Consider the following 19,113-nt stretch of genomic DNA (forward strand, 5'->3'; position numbering starts at 1 on the left):
TTTTTCACCTGCGGGAGGAAGCAGAGATCTAGGAGTGCCCTTGAAACATCTCTTTTTTGCAACCATCTGCTGGTGGAGGCCAGCTGGTAATAACCAAGACCTGGAAGTCACACTTGCCCAGGAATCAACATAGGATGATTATGTTTTCTCCCCACAGAAACGGCAGACAGAAAACAAATCCTGGCCTTTTGAAAGTCTCAAAAACTTATCATTAATTCACTAGGGTTAGATGCTTCTTTGACAAATTCCCGGGTGTCTTTCAGGATTACTTGGCATTTAAAAAAAATTTATTCTTGATAGTTCTTCTCAAACAAAAAGAAAGTTTAAGGCTTTCTTCCTTTCTTTTTAATTTTTTTTAACGTTTATTTATTTTTGAGAGATGGAGAGAGACAGAGCGTGAGCAGGGGAGGGGCAGAGAGAGAGACACAGAATCCAAAGCAGGCTCCAGCCTCTAAGCTATCAACACAGATAGCCTATGCAGGCTTGAACTCACGGACCTCAAGATCATGACCTGAGCTGAAGTCAGACACTCAACCAACTGAGCCCCCGCCCCCCATCCCCTGGCCACACCAGAAATTTTTGAAAAATGTACAGTTATAGAAAAATTAAGCATCCAATGGCCTATCATAACTTTTTATATTATTTCTTCTGGTTTTTTTCTGGACTTCCATTTTTACCTAGTTGTGCTTATTCCCTAATTTCAGGCTTCAATTAACCCTTAGAGCTATAGGGTTAGCATATTTCCACATTAAATCTTTTTCTAAACATTCCATGATTACTTCTGTTTTTTAGACACTTAGGAGTTTTCTAATTTCTAGGTACTTAGGAATTTATTAATTTTTTCACCCTCATAAGTAAGGCTTTGCAGGCAGCCCTTCTGCATAAAGCTGCTGCTCCATCTCTGACTCCCTCTACACTGGCCACCCCAGGCCTCAGCCTCAATCAGCCTGCTCTCTCCTTGAACATGGGCCCCTATTCATACCTCTTTAATTTTTTTAAAATTTTTGATGTTATTTCTGAGAGAGACAGACAGACAGACAGATAGAACATGAGCTGGAGAGGGGCAGAGAGAGAGGGAGACACAGAATCTGAAGGAGGCTCCAGGCTCTGAGCTGTCAGCACAGAGCCCAAACCAGGGCTCAAGTCCAACAACTGTGAGATTATACCTAAGCTGAAGTCAGACGCTGAACCGACTGAGCCACCCAGCTGCCCCCACAGCTCTTTAAAATTCTTGCTGTTGGAACACCTGGGTGGCTCAGTCAGTTGAGCATCAGATATCGGCTCAGGTCATCATCTCACAGTTTGTGAGTTTGAGTCCCACATCAGGCTCTGTGCTGACAGCTCAGGGTGGAGCCTGCTTTGGATTCTGTGTTCCCCTCTCTCTCTACCCCTTCCCCTCTCATACACGTTCTGTCTTTCTCTGTCTCTCAAAAATAAATAAAACATTTTAAAAAATCTTGTTGTTTCCCTGAGGTGTTGGTGCTACCCAGGCAGTCTGTGTGCCCTGCCTCTAAACCTGAGATATACCCCCTCTCCCAGAGTGACCTCAGTTCCTCCTAGCTTTACTGAATGAACATGACAGACATTATCACCTCCTCCTTCAAGATATTAGCCTTTTCTAGTCCCCTCCAGTCAGGGCCCATCCCCGCCTGGTAATCTGTATTGGCTTTAGACACTACCTGCTGCTAAGGCCCACATGTTTTTTAAAATAAATTTTATTACTTTCTCAAGGGCATTTTTAAAAATTTTTTAATGTTTGTTTATTTTTGAGACAGAGAGAGAGAGAGAGAGACAGTGCAAGCGGGCAAGGGGCAGAGAGAGAGGAAGACACAGAATCCAAAGCAGACTCCAGGCTCTGAGCTGTCAGCACAGAGCCTGACTCTGGCTCGAACTCACGAACCACGAGATCATGACCTGAGCCAAAGTCAGATACCCAACCAACTGAGCCACCCAGGCACCCCCCACATTCTTAATTATGACCCATATTAAGAGATGTTGGGGGTGCCTGGGTGGCTCAGTCGGTGAAGCATCCGACTTTGGCTCAGGTCATGATCTCACCTGAGTTTGAGCCCTGCGTTGGGTTCTGTGGTGACAGCTAGACAGTCTAGACAGCTAGACAGTCTAGAGCCTGCTTCGGATTCTGTCTCCATCTCTCTCTGCCCTCCCCTGCTTGCCCTCTATCTCTCAAAAAAAAAAAAAATTTTTTTTTAAAAAGAAAGAGAGGGAGAGAGATGTTGGGGAAGAATACCCGGCTGGCTCAGTCAGTATAGCACGTGACTCTTGATCTTAGAGTCATGAGTTCAAGCACCATGTTGGGTGTGGAGCCTACTTTTAAAAAAGAGAGAGAAAGAGATGTGTGTGTGTGTGTGGGGGGGGGATTTAAGAGTAGAGGGAGGAGGAGCATTAGGAATGGGAGCAATGTTGCTTTGGTAACCTCACCTGTCTCTTCCTGCAGTCCTGTCAGTTGTCCATTGGTGGCCACCTGTCCCCATGGCCCACATACACCAGTGGTCAGACCATTCTGCATAATCGAAAGCCCTGTTCATATGATCACCGGAAACGAACAGGGTAAGCCAGGGTCAGCACTATGGTGGATGGGCTGGTACAGACCCAGCACTGGGCTCAGAGACAGCACAGGGATGTGTGCTGCCCCAGACCAAGGATGCAAGAGCCCTGTGGGGTGCCCATCACATCTCATCCCACCATACCCTGCAGTAGTTGGCAGCAGCAGCCCCTGGGCACTACTAAGCCGAGGTACCTGGAGCAGCTAGAGAACTACCTACGCAAGGAGCTCCTCCTGCTGGACCTGAGCACAGATTCCGCCCAGGAGCTGAGGCTGCAGGTCAGAGCCACAGAATAGCTGTGGGGAGGGCAGGAGGACCGGTGGGAGGAAACCTTACTCACTAGGACTGAGCATTCAGACTTCAGGAGACACTATCCTCTCCCTTCTCTTTTGGGTCCCTATTCCTGGTAAGGGAAACAAGTTCTATGACAAAGTCAGTGAGCAGGCAAAACTGCCAGTATGGAACCAAATCTCTCCTGAGGCTTGAGTTTCCACACCTGAGTCAGGTGGACTGACTGCTGTCTCCAGTTCCTTCAGCTTTGTGATTCCCAGTGCCTAGTTTGGGTTGTTGGACATCAGTGAATGGAGCCTGAATCCTGGCAATTGGGCAGACAGGGGTCATACAGTGTTTATCAGCCTAGAGATGACAGACCTAAGCTTGGGGAACTTAACCCAGACACAGAGAAACCTAGATGGAGACTAGATTCTGGTACATATTAAGGATGGAATCACCAAATCCCTGTTCAAACAGGGATGATGACGGGAAATCCCGTACTTCTGACTTAGTCACAGACAGAAGCACTTGCTGAGCACCATCTGTGTGCCAGGCCCTGAATGGGGCCTTGTATACAATCTCATAGGCTGAAGGTACCTCATCAACAAGGAAGCAGAAGTTCAGAGAAGGCATACAGCTATGAAGTAGTAGGGACGGGATATGAACTTGGGGCTGAGTCCAGAGCCTGTGCTAACTCCAGAACATAATGCTGTGCCCAAAACTTCTGTATGTACAAATTGGACAGGAAACCACACCTTTACCTGGAGATCAGAATACAAAGCTAGAGCCTTCAACCTCCTCCTGCCCTTACAGGTCTGTATGATGGCAAGGGGATGATGGTGAGACGCTAACTAAGGCACAGTGCTTGGAGGAGGCTGGCTGCCTGGTGAGCCAGAGTTGGGCTCAAGATACAGAGGGGGCAGCCCTGACCCAGGTCATCTGCCAGGCTTCAGAGGTAGTACCAGGAGAAGCCTCCAGAGAACAGTTGAGAGGGACAGAGCTACCCCTCAGCTTCCTGACACTGAAACCCATGTTGTGCCCAGGGGCATTTATTTGAATGTGAGTCACCAGGCAGTTTCATGCTACAATATTTCTAAACTTAACAGTGTGGCAGCTATAGGCCAGGAGGTGACAGGTCCCCTTTTCTTGCCAGCCTTACAGGGAAATCTTTGAGTTCTTCATAGAGGACTTTAAAACGTACAAGCCATTGCTGTCTTCCATCAAGAATGCCTATGAGGTGATGCTGGGTAAGACTGAAGCCTCTATGCCTGGGTCCAGTCTGGAAGGAATGGAAAGGATCCAACTCTGACCTTGTGGGGTTATACAGCAGTGTTGGGGCAGCTACTAATTAGGCCTTGAGGTCACCAAGCCTTGTTCACCCTTTTTGCTTACACTGTCCTGTGATAGAGCACCTGACCACCTCCTGTCCTTGGGAGTATTGGTAAGGTAGTATCCGTAGGAAAGAAAGCAACTTTACTATTGAGAGTGACGCCCAGGAGGGAGTGAGTACCTCAGGGAAGTAATGAGGCTCCCCAGTCAGGCTTAGGAGGTGCTGGGCATGGTACAGCAGTAGGACTAAAGGCTATAGAGAGAAAGGGCATAGATGAAACCCCAGTCCTCAAATAGACTATGTCTCTGGTTTAAACATAAATGCAGGAAGGCTTCAACCAGGGGCCACGTTTTGAACAAGGCATGCATAGACTCCTGGAGTTTGCAAGGGACATAGCCACTTACTGTAACCTTGGATCAATGTCTCCTGCCTGTTCGCTCTCCATGGTCTCAAAGGGAGTCTTCTACCTGTCCCTGCTTAGCCCACCAGAGGGAGAAGATTCGGACTCTGGAGCCCCTGAAGGCCAAGCTTGTCACTGTGAATGAGGACTGCAACGAGAGGATCCTGGCCATGAGAGCTGAGGAGAAATATGAAATCTCCATGCTGAAGAAAGAGAAGATGAATTTGCTAAAACTCATTGACAAAAAGAATGAGGAGAAGATCTCATTGCAGAGCGAGGTGAATGGGAGTAGGGTGGTGACCAACTCCCTGAATTACTGTTACCTCCAGCCCAGGGGTGACCTGAAGCCTTGGGCACTACTAAGGTGACCCCCTTAACTCTCTACCCTTCTGCCTGGGATGATATACTGAGCCACCACCTACCTCTGGAGGCCCTACTTTCACATTCTGTCTTCTTCATTGGCTTAGCACTGGCTCCATGTGTCGCCAAATCACAGCAGTCCTGCTTCTTGGCTCCCAGACTTTCTCCACAGGAGGAAACAGTGGCACTTTGCTGGTTTCTCAGGAATGGCCAGTCTCCTTCCTTTATCTTTTCTGTTCCCAGCTCCTGATGTGTACACCCACCCTCATCCCATCCCCTCTGATGGCTAGCTAAGTACAGTCCCTTGACCACACAGCCACCTTTCCAACAGGTGTCCAAACTGAGGAAGAACTTGGCTGAGGAGTACCTGCACTACCTCAGTGAGCGAGATGCCCGCAAGATCCTCATTGCAGACTTGAACGAGCTGCGGTACCAGCGGGAAGACATGTCACTAGCCCAGTCCCCAGGTAAGCCTAAGGTGGGTTTCTTTCCCCTGAGAAGGCACTAGGGAGTCTCGCCACTTATCCCCATTCAACTTCTCTAATGTCTCCCATTCATAATGCTGGGACTGGTGGTGGTGGTGGTGGGGGGTGTTAGGATATTCTTGCTGCTGCCTGGGTCTGTGGATCTTCTGAGCTGGACTGAGAACCACAGATTCATTGTTTAAGTAGGAAACAATTGTTGGCAGCTGAGGCAGCTGAGACTCCCTGAGAACAGGACAGGCCTGGTACCCCATGTCCTGGACTTCTCTGTTTAAGCTCAAAGTTCTAAGCTATTAGTGTTATGGAAAAGACCCAGAGCTTCCCAAGTAGGGAGAGAAGGACCTGGGACAAGCCCTGAGGGGCACTCTAACCCTGCCCTGGGCTATAGAGCCAGGGTAATGCAAGCTGGCCGGTACCCTGACAGGCATCTGGGGCGAGGACCCTGTTAAGTTAACACTGGCTCTGAAGATGACCCGGCAAGACCTGACCCGCACACAGATGGAACTCAACACCATGAAAGCCAACTTTGGAGATGTTGTACCCAGGAGGGACTTTGAAATGCAGGAGAAGACCAACAAGGAGCTGCAGGAGCAGGTGCTGGTGGGCAGGCAGGTCTGGCAGGGTAGGGCAGGGTCACACAGGTGGGTAGCAAGGATCAATCACCTTGTCCATAGTTGGACAGCCTGAGAGGGGACTATGAAGAGGTCTGCAAGGAGCACGAGATATTGCTCCAGTTGCACATGACCACACTGAAGGAGCGGGACCAGTTTTATTCTGAGCTCCAGGAGATCCAGCGCACCTCTACACCACGGCCTGACTGGACCAAGTGTGAAGGTAATGATGGCAATTGGGCTCTCAGGGAATGTTCAACCATGTGGTTGGACTCCAGCTCCCTCTTCCCACCTGCAGATGTGGTGGCTGGGGGCCCAGATCGCTGGCAAATGCTGGCCGAGGGCAAGAACAGTGACCAGCTGGTGGATGTGCTCCTGGAGGAGATTGGCGAGGGGCTACTCCGGGAAAAAGACTTCTTTCATGGTCTGGTAGGGGTCCCTGGGCTCGGGAGGCTTGGGACCAGAGTCAGAACAGCCAGGTCTTGCTGCTAAGACTTGAGATTCTGGGGGAACCATCTTGGGCTCTGCCTGGGCCCAGAGATGAGCTGACACTGTACCTTCCAGGGCTATGGGGAAGCCATCCCTCCTTTCCTTCGATTTGATGGTATTGTGGAGAACAAGAAGCCAACCAAGAAGGATGTGGTAAACCTCCTCAAGGATGCCTGGAAGGAACGTCTTGCTGAGGAGCAGGTCAGATCTTATGGGCCATTTTGGCCTGGTATGGCCTCCAGAGTCCTCCGGGGAATTCCATCAAGGTGTTGGGGAGGAGGGCCAACCCACCATTGGGCTGGGTTACTAAGCAGTCATGCCTAACCCTGCAGAAAGAGAAATTCTCAGATTTTTTCTTCAATTTCCTGGAGTATCGCTTTGGACCTGGTGATGCCATGGCCTGGGCTTACACCATTTTTGAAAATATCAAGCTCTTCCGCTCTAATGAGGTCATGAGTCAGTTCTATGCAATCTTGATGGGAAAGGTGAGGTTGGACCTGGCCCTTCACCCTTTGTCCCCAACATCGGCCAGCTCTATCCCTACCACTCCAGGAAGCAGCAAATTTGTCAATGCTTCCTTCCCTGTAGAGGAGTGAGAGTGTGTACATCAAACAGAAGGAGACAGCGGTACAGTTGCTGAAGGAGATGACAAATGCTGACAGTCAGAACGAGGGGCTGATAACCATGGAAAACTTAAGGTGAGAGACCAGTCCAGCCACCACAAACTCTTGCCCAACACTTCCTCTGACAGGCTCCCAGGTGTGCAGGGGAAGGGGAGCCTGACAGGAAGGGCTCACAGCCTCAATGCTTGTCGTCCCTTTTGAGCAGTAGTGGGGCTGGCAGAGTGGTACAGAAAGATAAGTGGGTAGGGCTCAGCCAGGCCTGTTGGCCTTCGTGTCTCCCCATAGCACTGTCCTCAAGAGCACATTCCCCTTTAAGAAGGAAGAGAGAATTCAGGAGTTGATGGAGGCAGGGGGCTGGCATCCTAATAGTAGCAACGCAGACTTGCTCAACTACCGCTTGTTGTTTATAGAGGTAGGTGTGTGTGTGTGTGTGTGTGTGTGAGGGGTGTGTGTATGTCAGGGAGTTGGGGTTGTCCAGGAACTCGCCCAGCCCTGCCCTAGCCTCTGCTGGACCCCAACCAACGTGTCCTCACCCTGCCTTGTGGACCCTCCCAGGATGAGGAGGGCCAGAGTATGCCCTTTGTGCAAAAGCTGTGGGAACAGTACATGGAAGAAAAGGATGAGTACTTACAGGAGCTAAAGCAAGAGCTGGGCCTGGAACTGTGAGTAACTCCTGAGGTCCTCAGGCCCACCTAGCCATAGACATGTCTTGCAGGTTGGGCCACAGGGTGGCATCTCAAGGCCTTGGATCTCCCAGTGCACTGAGCTTGTTGCTGGGTACTACATACTGCTCAAGCTCAGCAGAGGATATCTTGGGGTCTGGGGTATAGAAAGGGTCAAGGCCTATCTCTCTTTCTTTGTGGGGTAGCCGTGATAAAGTAACCATACCCAAGGTACGTGAAGCCCTGATGAACGTTGATCCCAGCCTGGACAAACAGACCCTGAATAGCTACTTGAGCCAGGCCTTCCAGCTCCCCATGACAGAACTGCCTGAGGGTGAAGAGAAGGAAGAAGGCATGGTGGAACAGCTCAAGATGGTCCTGGAACGGCTTCAGATGATTGACTTCAGGCGCATGGGGCCTCGAGAGCAGGAGGCTGCAAGCTAGGGGCACTATGGGCAGCCTGAGTGGCCCAGTGCGCCTAACCCCTAACTTTTAGTATAAAATTATTTGTCTGAACCTATTCTCCAGATTGTGCTGGGGAATTGAAAAGAGGGAAGGGTATTGGTCCCTCCAAATATGCACCAAAACACAGAACATTCTGTTTGTGACACTTTATTGATGGTGGGCAAGTGGGGGAGGAGACCTGGAAGAGTATGTGGAGGCCAACTGGCCCTATGTGGGGACTGGGTGAATGTTGAGGCCTGACCACTACTGAGCAGGGAAGACAGAGTTGCCACTGAATGCACAAGGGATGAGCAGCTGCCGGTACTCCAGGGGCAGGTGCCGCTCCACAAGCACATGCAGGGAGACTTGGTCGTTGACTAGGCCCTGCCTGTAGCAGAGGATAGATATAGAATCAGTGTCAGCACTCCCACACCCAGCACCTCCCTGCTTCTGCCCACTTACCGATGCATCAGCAATTCCAGGTCCTCTGGCCTCACAGTCTTGCGGCCAGCATGAGAAGCAAACACCTCCAGGTCATCACAAAGATGCTGGAAATACTTGTCCAGGCTGCCAAAGAGGGTTGGGGTAGAACAGACTGAACAGACTGTTCATGATCTGAGGGGCTCGTCTCCCCACCCTGAGTGTTCAGGACTCACCACTTCTCCACCATCTCAAGAGCCTTCTTCTCCATGGGCATCCTAGCATAGAAGCTGAAGAGTTTCGCATAGTGGCTCAGTCCAGTCTTGTAGGGATCTTGACGGGGCCTGGGGCCAAGGGTTCTGGCCCTGGGAGGAAGCCTGGTTGGGAGAGGCTCCAGATCCTCTGAAGATAAGCTGGGGGCAAGAGTGGTTAGCTAAAATGCTGCATGAAGAGGTCCCTAATCAAAAACAAGTTTTGAGGGGCGCCTGGGTGGCTTAGTCGGTTAAGTGTCCGACTTTCGCTTAGGTCATGATCTTGCAGTTCGTGGGTTCAAGCCCCGCATCGGGCTCTGTGCTGACTGCCAGCTCAGAGCCTGGAGCCTGTTACAGTCTGTGACTCCCTCTCTCTCTGACCCTCCCCTGCTCATGCTGTCTCTCTCTCTCTCTCTCCTAGAAATAAATAAAACATTAAAAAAAAAAAACACACACACACAAGTTTTGAGGTGCCTGGGTGGCTCTGTTGGTTGAGCATCTGACCCTTGATCTTGGCTCAGGTCATGATCTCATGGTTCATGAGTTCAAGCCCCGAATCAGGCTCTGTGCTCACAGTGTGGAGACTACTTGGGATTCTCTCTCAAAATAAATAAACTTAAAAACAAAACAAAAAACCAAAAACAAGTCTTACTGGCTCCTGCCAAGACTAGGGCCCATGTGCTCCTTGGCTAACCTGGACTAATAACTCCAACTATGTGCTGAGGGGCAGTGGGGACAGAGGACCACATAGAGACCTGGTCTTTCCCTGGGGCCCTGATCCTCCAGTCTGGACCCAATGTCCCAGTCTAGACTTATTACACAAACTGGTACTTGCTCAGGCCTATGATCCTCAGGCCTCTATAGGGGCATGCCTTCCCCTCAGCCCTTTGCTGCCTATTTGATTCTGCTAATCATCCTCTGGGAAGCCTTCTCTGACTATATACTAACTTAGGAACTTCGCCCTACCAAAGTTCCTCTCAGAACCTGGAAGTATGCACCAGGATGGCAGATGTACTCAGTAAGCCTCACCAACCCCACCTCAGGGTGCTCTCCTGGGTGATCATCTGCCTACTAATGAGAAGGGGGATAACCCTGTGGTACTCAATGCCAAGCTCAGAAGCCTGCTCCCTTCCCAAGAAGCCCATGCAAAACAAAGTCATAGAATCTTACATGGCAGTGCTAGGTGGTGGGGCTGACTTAGGAAACTGAAGTTGCCTGGTTTGAAGAAACTCAGTGGTGCTGGAGGCCAATTCTGGACTTGCTATAGAGGAAAGGCAGGATTATAGGGGGCTCAGGCTTGACCATCCCACCCAACTCTGAAGACCCACAGCCTCCTTTCCTTTTTCTCAAGGGCCCCATCTACCTCTGGCAGCCAAGCAATGGGCCCCTCAGAGTCTCCTTGACCCAAGATTACTTTGCCAGGAAAAACAACCCAGATGTATAACTCCTCAGATTAGGGACTGAATGTAGCTGTCACCCAGTCATTCCCTCATCCCTGTCCTACCAGAGATGTCCTTATCTCCTGAAGATCCTTCTGGTTCCTTGGCTTCAAAAGCTTCTGTCATTTCTGCATGTCTCTCAGACTTTTCTGTCCTGACAGATCCTTGTGTTCCTGTTGTGTCCTTCACTTCGCCCATATTCAAACTTTCCTCCATCATTTCCTCTGCCTCTTCACTAACTACATCTTGTGAGGGCTCTACTTCATCTTCTCCAGAGATAGCACTGCTGGTATTTGTGAAGCTCATAGCAAGGGCATCAACCTTCTTTGCCTTTGTTGGCAGAAGTTGGGCTGGTTTTCCAGGACCTGAATCAAGGGAGAGAATACAAGCTAGAGAAGCAGTAGGCCAAGGAGGTAGCTCAAGGATAAAGATAGAGTAATAAGGGGTGCCTGGGTGGCTCAGTCAGTTAACCTTCTGACTTCGGCTCAGGTCATGATCTCGCGGTTCATGAGTCTTGAGCCCCAAGTTGGGCTCTGTGCTGACACCTCAGAGCCTGGATCCTGCTTCAGATTCTGTCTCCCTCTCTCCCTCTGCCCCTCTCCAACTCATGTTGTGTGTGTGTCTCTCTCTCTCTCAAAAATAAACAAACGTTAAAAAAAAAATTTTTTTTTAAAGGTAGAGTAATAAAACCCGCTCTAGCTCACTGAGAAGGAAAGCCCAGAGGCAGACCCAGGGTAGTTTACCCTGGCCCAACACTAACTCTGCTCTGAGATGTACAAGGGACCAACAGCCATGGGGCTCTGCAGGACACACATAGGGGCCAGAGGAAGGAAAAGCCCACATACTCACTGTGGTTCTGCAGCCTAGGCCCATTGCTCTGTGTCCTGTGACTGACAGCCTTCTCAGCATCTTTAGCCTCAGTGTGAAAGAGATAGGGCAGGGAGTGGTACACACTGGGAGAATGGCCAACCAAGGGCTGGGAGAAGGGCTGAGTGTCCTCCAACACGGTGTCCGTTGGCAGGGTAGCAGCAGGGGTTCTGAGGCTGTTACCTAGAGATCAAACACAGTTGACACTCTGTCACCAGGGCCTGGACAGTGGGCCCTATGAGTTTGCCCCAAGTGACCTTTAGAGAAAACTTCCTAGTATTCTAAGAGAGCTTCCACAGTGATCTTCCTGCTTCTTGGCCTGGCATTCCTACCCACCATGGCTTGTCCCATCCAAACTGCTCACCCACACCTCCATTTTACTTCTCACTCTGCTCCCTCTGCCTGGAACCCTCCTCTTACTCTAGTAAAACTTGACTTTTCTTCTGGAAGCAGGCTCCCCAGTCAGTTCTGACTGGCCAGCTGATCCTGAAACCTGACCCCTATATCAATCTTCCCAAAAGTTCCAATCACCATACCACACCTTTCCTACCCTCAGCCCTCTAGCTTCTTAAAAAGTGGGACTAAAATTGGAGCTCTATTTATACAAGGGGCATCTTGGGGCACCTGGGTGGCTCAGTCGTTTAAGCATCCGACTTCAGCTCAGGTCATGATCTCGTGGTTCGTGGGTTCGAGTCCTGCATCAGGCTCTGTGCTGACAGCTAGCTCAGAGCCTGGAGGCTGTTTCAGATTCTGTATCTCCCTCTCTCTCTGACCCTCCCCTGCTCACACTCTCTCTTTCTCAGAAATAAATAAAACATTAAAAAAATTTTTTAGACAAGGGGCATCTTATAGAAAGGAAGCAGAAACTCTTCATAGACCTGCTAGTCAGGCTTGTTCACTGTCCTTGACCTGACAGAGGAGTAATCCTGGACTCAGTAATACCTCCCATGGAAGTAGGGGAGCTTTTCCCACAGGGTAGAAGAGGGAAATCTCAACCTTACCTGGAGAAGCCAAGGCCAGGGAAGTATCTTGCAAATCCTGCAAAAATGCACCCACATCTACAGCTCGGCGGGTGGGAGGTCTGCGAGCCAAACCAGGCCTCTGCACTGACTGTGGCTGAAGAGGTGTGGCAAAGGTCAAGTTGAGGGAACTGGTGGGAGGGAGGAGGAACAAAGGAAAGTCAGGTATCTGAAACCCAATTTTTGGGAGAATCCTCCCATCTGCCCTGGGGCTCTCATCTCTTAGAACACAGCCATTGTGCTATGAAGCTAACACTGGCAGGGACCAGTATGGTCAGATTCCATCCCAATCAATACCTCCCTCCCCAGGCCTCTCCACCAAACCCCAGAACAGACAACAGCACCTGGTGAGAAAGGAGGCACTGGCATTCCCATGAGGCTCTGCAAGAGAATTTAAAAAGAAACCACGATAAGTTACAAGGCTCATGAGAGCCCTGTCTCAGGCCTCTTCAGCCTCTCCAGAGGACAAGAGATGTTGTCCACAGGTGTTGTCCAGGGTCTTACCTTGGGAGAGAGGCAGCCCCTGGTCTATTCCTTGCTGAAAGACTGACAATCTCAGCCTCCGCTTCCTCCTGCCAGGAGCCAGCAGACCTAGAGCCAGGGTTGTGGGGGGCTCGAGCTCAGGAAGTTGCAGCTCCAGGCTACAAGGATGAAACTTATCTCAGATAGGCCTGGAAGCCCAATATTCACTTCTGGGGCCCTCAAGAGGCTCCCTGATTAGAGCTGCCAACATCCCAGTGCAAGGGGAGAATTCACTATGCACCTGCCCCGACTGCTTTCCTGTTTAGAAGACTGAACCACCTGCGGTGTTGGCACTGGCTTGACCACTGACTCTGGCATCACGATGGAAGATTCTGGGGCTGCCAAAATAGCAAGAAGAAAGTAAGGTTGGCAGGGCAGGTTGCCCTGAATGAGAGATACCATGGGACTGGTGTCTAACCCTGACCAGCAAGCCAGTGTTCACTCACCAGTTAGAAGGATGTTCTTCAGCAGAGTCCGGGGTGTTTGTTCCTCCAGGTGTCCACTGGTTTGAACATGGGCCAATCTGCCAATAGACTTTGGGTGAAAGCATCAAGTAATCAGTCTGTTCCTTTGTCTTGAGATATCCTCAAGGTGGGCTCCAGAGCAGAGCTAGACCTCAGGGACCCCTAAATGCAGCAAGAACCCTGTAGGGGTCAGTGGGCTGGGGCACTTACCCTGGCTCTTTGGGAACGCTGTCTCACATTCATCTTTGTTGAGATGCTCAACCTCCTGGAGGAAGGTATTTCAAGTAGGGATTTCTGGGCACTGTGTAAAGACCAATGGCTCTGAGAATTAAGTAGGGTCAGTGAACTAGAGGATGCAGAGATGTGCCTTCATCAGGAATCTTGGCCTAAAGCCCTTTTCCCTCAAGGCCAAGGAACCAGAAACCACTTGCCCCTCCCCTAGCACCTATTCTGAGCTCTGTATCAATAAGGTTGTGGATGAAGGGGAACCTGAGGGTTATGGGAATAGAGAAGAACCATAATGACCCAGCTAGAGAGAGGGACTGAGGAAGGCTTTACAGAACTGAGTTTCTTAGAAGTAGAGGTTAGCCACACAGATAAGAGGAACAATTGGAAGAGTATCCGTTCCTGACATTAAAATAACAACCCAGAGAAACACCTGGGTGGCTCATTTGGTTGAGCATTAAACTCTGTGTTGACAGTGCAGAGCCTGCTTGGGGTTCACTCTTGAACAGAGGGGCAGAGGCCTGCCCCTCTCCCTCTTGTGTACCCTTTCTTTCTTTTTCAAAAATAAATAAACATTAAAAAAAATAACGACCCAAGAAGGATTTTAAATATTTTGAAGCCTTTCAAGTACTTGTCAGGATTTTTTTTAATGTTTTTTTTTTTTTTTTTTAATTTCTGAGAGACAGCGTGAGCAAGGGAGGGTCAGAGAGAGAGGGAGACACGGAATCTGAAACAGGCTCCAGGCTCTGAGCTAGCCGTCAGCACAGAACCCGATGCAGGGCTCGAACCCACGAACCGGGAGATCATGACCTGAGCCGAAGTTGGACGCTCAACCGACTGAGCCACCCAGTTGCCCCAGTACTTGACAGGATTTGATAGCAACTTCTACATGGGTCATTCCAGCCCTAATCTCTCCATTCCAGTCTCCCTCAGATTCCCAAGGCATAGCTCCCACCTCATCACTTATAGGTCTAAAACCTACAAGGAACAGCTCCCCAGCGCCTATAAAAGAACTGCACTGCGCCGGTCTGGCTGATGCCAACTTCCACACCCTCTGCACCATGAGCTCACCACAGCCTTCATCCAATGACAGACACCGCCACCAGCTCACGCCAAATTCCCTACTCCCTAGCAAAACATCTTCTAGTTCTTGCCTCCCGAATTCTATGTAGGCTGTTCTCTCTAGCTCCTTTCCCATCTTTCAGCTGGGCCCTCCAGCTGAAAAGGGGAGTGAATGTGCAGGGAAAGGTGGGGACCACATAGGAAGCACGGTAGATGCTTGGACACATTCTGGGGTGATGTCGAGGAAGATGGCCAAGAGAACAGGACAGAAGGCCAGATTCTGAACGCCCTTCCTTCATCACCAGAGGCCGAAACCCAAAGACACAAACGTGATTTCAGCTCTGTAGTCCCGAGACCGGTCAGCCAGGTGTTTCTGGGGGCGGCCACCAACAGCTGACCTGAGCCTAGCTAGGAGGGTGGAGCCAATTCTCAGAACCCTGAATCCTGCGCCTGAGATTCAGTTCCCCTTTCCAAACGGGGTCTCCCACTGCGACCTAACCGCCTAGTCCTTCTGGTAGCTCACATGCTCAGGCAGCGCCCTCACGTACCCAATTCTAGTACTTCGGCGTCGCTGCGGAGTGCGCGTGTCCGCGGTATCCAGCACGCGCCGCAGCAACGTGCGCGTGGTAGGCTCGCTGTCAGGGCTGTAGGTATCCGCCATCGCCTCAGCCATTCGTTCTACCAACTGCCCAGATAGGCCGCGCCACCGCGTTCCCGCCGCCGCATTTAAGCCAACTCTCGCGAGTCGGCAGGCCGCGAGGTTGCCGCGCAGCCTCATGGGAGTTGCAGTTCTATCCCTACCCGCTCAGAGTTTCTTGGCGTGGTCGTTGTAAACTCTGGATTTAGAGGCACTGTTACCAGGGAGTGAACCTAGGCAAATGCGTGCAATCAGTCGAAGACTTGGTTTTTTCATCTGCAAGTTGAGGATAATACCCACCTAATAGGGACTTGTACTGATCCAATGAGATAATTTTTTAAAGTTTATTTAGGTGATTTCTGTATCAACTTGGGTCTCAAACTCGGGATCCCGGGATCAAGAGTCACATGTTCTACCTACTGAGCCAGGCAGGCGCCCCTCATTGAGATAATGTTCAGCTAGTGTCTGATATATAGTAGGGCGGCCCTTAATAAATAGCAATCACTATTAGAACGTCTCTTATTCACATCTCCCTCTCCTACTTGAGTAGGCACACTTAGGCCAGGAAAAACTAATTTTATCCTATGCATGCCCTGGTCAGATTTGCATTTGTGAAGACCACTCAGCTTCAGAAGAGACCAGTTTGCAGACTCAAAGGTTAGTGGGTTGTTTGTGATGCCACAGAAATGTTATGATCTCCAAACACGTGCAATTTTGAGATGAAATTTGGCTCTCAAAGTTCTGTTAATGCTGAGACTCTATTACCATAGTTTTCATCAAGACAGCCTTTCTTTAATTTTCATGGAAACTTTTTAAAAATGTTTTATTTATTTCTGAGAGAGCGCGAGCGAGCATGAGCAGGGGAGGGTCAGAGAGAGAGGGAGACACAAAATCTGAAGCAGACTCCAGGCTCTGAGCTAGCTGTGAGGGGCGCCTGGGCGGCTCAGTTGGCTAAGCGTCCAACTTCGGCTCAGGTCATGATCCCACAGTTGGTGGGTTCAAGTCCCGCATCCGGCTCTGTGCTGACAGCTAGCTCAGAGCCTGGAGGCTGTTTCAGATTCTGTATCTCCCTCTCTCTCTGACCCTCCCCTGCTCATGCTGTCTCTCTCTCTCTCTCAGAAATAAATAAAACATTAAAGAAAAAAGTTAAAAAAAAAGAACTTAAGTTCTGAGTCATGAACTTATCCTTTAGCTCCTAGATCAGGTGTCTATGTGTTTTACATAATTGATTAAACTTTATACTTGCTACTTTTAAAAAAAGAAAATACTGGGTGCATAAAAGGAGGGAGGGAGGAGTAAGACAGGCAAGGAGCAGACCATGTAGGGGTCTTACAGGCTTTGGAAAGGAGTTTGGACATTAATCTATATGCAATAGGCCACTGGAGGGATTTAAGCAGAGAAATTACATAACCGTATTTCTTTCTTTTTTTTTTTTTTTGGTACCCATGTGAACAACAGATTTTGTAGAGGAGGCAAGACTGGAAGCAGAGAGACTTGTGACAAAGTTGTAGCCTTTCTCTAGAGGTGACAAGATAGAGAGTGGGCAGGGCAGTGGGGGTGGAGAGAAAGCTACGCATTCTAGATATGTTTTAAGTATAAAAGATTATGTGTAGATTAGAGGTGATTTTATGTACTGGAAGGTACGATTGAGCATCATCTTCAATGTTCTTCAATGTTCTTCAATGTTCATTTTATTGAGCATCATCTTCAATGTTCTGTGCATGAAGAAACGATATAAATTTGACCTCTCAATATTTTTTAAGTAAGGTAGGTCTTGAGACAGTAGGAATAGAATTCTCTCAGTAATAGTATGACAATGAAAATAGAAAATAACAGATAACAGTAACAATGATCTTTTGCTTTATCTCTACTGCACACATTTTATAAACATTTAATCATTTAACAAAGTGTGTATTCATGTTTTTACTATTGTTTATTCATCTAAATGAATGCACATCTTTCAACATGGACTGCATTTCTGAGTTTGAAGAGGTTCAAGCTGTGGATCTCACATGTTTAGGCCAGGAGGAATGGGACTTCTTTCTGGTATGGGTCTGTGAAACCCGTGCTAATAACCATGGAGCACATTAACTGTGAACAGAAAGTGCAGTGGTAAGGTTTGGATGTTGAACCAAATAGTTCACTTCCCATTGTCCTGTATTTTTCCAAAACATTATTTTTGAAAGTGAGACAGAGCACCAATGGAGGAGGGGCAGAGAGAGAGAGAGACAGAGAGAGAGAATAAGAAGCAGGCTCCAGGGTCTGAGCTGTCAGCACAGAGCCCAACACCAGGCTCAAAATCACAAACCGCAAGATTATGACCTGAAGTTGGATGCTTAACCCACTGAGCCACCCAGGTGCCCCATTTAAAAAAATTTTTTTTTATGTTTACAAGACATTTTACATATGGGTTCCTTTTATAATAAAACACTAAAAAAAGTAACAACTTGGGGGTGTTATTTTTTTTTCTTTCACAAGCTTTTAAATTAAAAAAAATTTTCTTGTCGTTTGTTTTTGAGACAGAGAAAGATCACGAGCAAGGGAGGGGCAGAGAGAGAGAGGGAGACACAGAATCCGAAACAGGCTCCAGGCTGTCAACAGAGAACCCTGTGGGGGGGCTGCAACCCACAACTGTGAGATCATGACCTGAGCCTAAGTCAGACGGTTAACCGACTGAGACACCCAGGTGCCCCTCACAAGCTTTTAAATAGCCGAATCTTTCTTGTTTTTATATCAAATACTTAGTATATACTAGGCTTCAATTTCACATGGTTTGTAATCATTAGGAAAAAAAATTATGAGCGAGAGTCAGGAGAAAGGGTGAAGAAAGACAAGAGGCGGAGAAAGGGGGAACTCAGCAAAGGAGGGCTGCTTGTAATTCCAAGAAATGACTGCCGGGCCTCCTTCCTGGTTTTCCACAGCCTCTCTTTTCCTTTAGAACATTTTCTCTTTAGAAGTAGAGGACTGGGAAGCGTCTTGTTACAATACAAATCTTGGCCATCCTGTCCTTCAACACCCTTCAACAGCTTCCAGTCCTCTGCACAATTAAATCCCAAATATTTTAACTTAGTCCAGTTTGGTATCTTTTGGAGCTCCTGCTTTCTTCCAGGCCTTTTAAAGGCGGAGCCTAGCTTTCTTGCCTCAGGACCAGTTACTCCTCCCCACTCAGCTTTTCACTGTTTTTTTCTTCCTGGGTCTCCGCCTCCCGTTTTTTCCTCTGTACTGTTCACTATTTTGTAGAACTTATTTCTGTGATTAGACATCCATTCGGGTGCATTCACATCTTTTATCCAAAAGTCGGACCCTCATCCCTCTCAGCAGTCAGGCCTGGGCAGTCAGCTCCAGCAAGGTTCTCAACTCACTGCCCTGTGCCCGCCACATAGTAGGCACCTACTGGTGACTGGTGTTTAGGTCAATGAGTCAACGCAAACAGCGGCTGAATTAGGGGAGTCCTCCACGCAGAGAAAGGGCTCCTTAGGTCTTTCTGGGCACTGAAGCCCAGACTCCCCCACCCAAACCCCGCAGGAATGCCGTCGACTCACAGCCGCCGCTGATAGCGAAACCGCTTCCGGCAGGGAGCACCACCTTACCCAAATCCTAGTCCCCGGTAACCCGAACTTTCCTTTAGGCGGCGCTCCAGGCCACGGCAGCCAAGTTCAGCGCAAGGCATTGCGGGATTTGTAGTTTTTGTGGCAAATACCCATGGCGCTTGCGCACTACAGAGGCGCGCGCCGCCCGCCCCCATCGGGATTCCAGGTCCTTGCGAAGGGCGGTCCAGCAGACAGCGTTGCAACCAAATACGCCTCTGTAATCGGCCGGGGATGAACCGGGTGGGGGTAAGAATCTGTTCTGCGTGGGCCGTCGCGGCGCCCAGGAAAGCCGCTATAATTATCACGCCCCCGCTCCGGAAGTGAGCAGCTTCTGGCGTGGTGCATTGTGGGGGGCGTAGTCCTCCTTCCCAGGCGGTCC

General features: G+C 49.4%; 2 protein-coding genes across 4 annotated transcripts in view; one reads left to right on the top strand and one right to left on the bottom strand.

Moving 5' to 3' along the window:
* Positions 1-8,405, top strand: part of TSNAXIP1 (translin associated factor X interacting protein 1) — a 12,701-nt gene extending 4,296 nt beyond the window's left edge. Inside the window, exons 3-16 of one of the 2 annotated variants that reach the window (XM_077755613.1) lie at positions 2,456-2,568; positions 2,716-2,842; positions 3,991-4,084; positions 4,649-4,845; positions 5,259-5,394; positions 5,834-6,003; positions 6,084-6,243; positions 6,319-6,449; positions 6,585-6,710; positions 6,842-6,994; positions 7,098-7,207; positions 7,418-7,544; positions 7,688-7,794; positions 8,001-8,405. In XM_077755613.1, coding sequence (XP_077611739.1) covers positions 2,456-2,568; positions 2,716-2,842; positions 3,991-4,084; positions 4,649-4,845; positions 5,259-5,394; positions 5,834-6,003; positions 6,084-6,243; positions 6,319-6,449; positions 6,585-6,710; positions 6,842-6,994; positions 7,098-7,207; positions 7,418-7,544; positions 7,688-7,794; positions 8,001-8,238 — 1,989 coding nt within the window. In that variant the 3' untranslated portion in view covers positions 8,239-8,405. Of the gene's footprint in view, positions 1-2,455; positions 2,569-2,715; positions 2,843-3,840; positions 3,897-3,990; positions 4,085-4,648; positions 4,846-5,258; positions 5,395-5,833; positions 6,004-6,083; positions 6,244-6,318; positions 6,450-6,584; positions 6,711-6,841; positions 6,995-7,097; positions 7,208-7,417; positions 7,545-7,687; positions 7,795-8,000 lie in introns of those variants that run through there. The other variant, XM_077755615.1, reaches the window with a different exon arrangement.
* CENPT (centromere protein T) lies at positions 8,391-19,094 on the bottom strand. 2 transcript variants are annotated; one of them, XM_077755616.1, is made up of 13 exons: positions 18,735-19,094; positions 13,431-13,521; positions 13,203-13,290; positions 12,998-13,094; positions 12,739-12,875; positions 12,579-12,615; positions 12,217-12,365; positions 11,198-11,398; positions 10,414-10,713; positions 10,080-10,170; positions 8,895-9,071; positions 8,701-8,805; positions 8,391-8,626 (listed from the first exon to the last, which is right to left on the bottom strand). In XM_077755616.1, the coding sequence occupies exons 1-13, from the start codon at positions 18,887-18,889 to the stop codon at positions 8,503-8,505; spliced, it is 1,752 nt and encodes a 583-aa protein (XP_077611742.1). In that variant the 5' UTR covers positions 18,890-19,094; the 3' UTR covers positions 8,391-8,502. The 2 variants fall into 2 exon arrangements, with proteins under 2 accessions (XP_077611742.1, XP_077611743.1); XM_077755617.1 differs by lacking the exon at positions 18,735-19,094 and adding an exon at positions 15,056-15,191.
* Between the last annotated feature and the right edge of the window lie 19 nt (positions 19,095-19,113).

Source organism: Crocuta crocuta, unplaced genomic scaffold, assembly GCF_008692635.1.
Source record: "Crocuta crocuta isolate KB4526 unplaced genomic scaffold, BGI_CrCroc_1.0 scaffold152, whole genome shotgun sequence".
NCBI classification, from domain to species: Eukaryota; Metazoa; Chordata; class Mammalia; order Carnivora; family Hyaenidae; genus Crocuta; species Crocuta crocuta.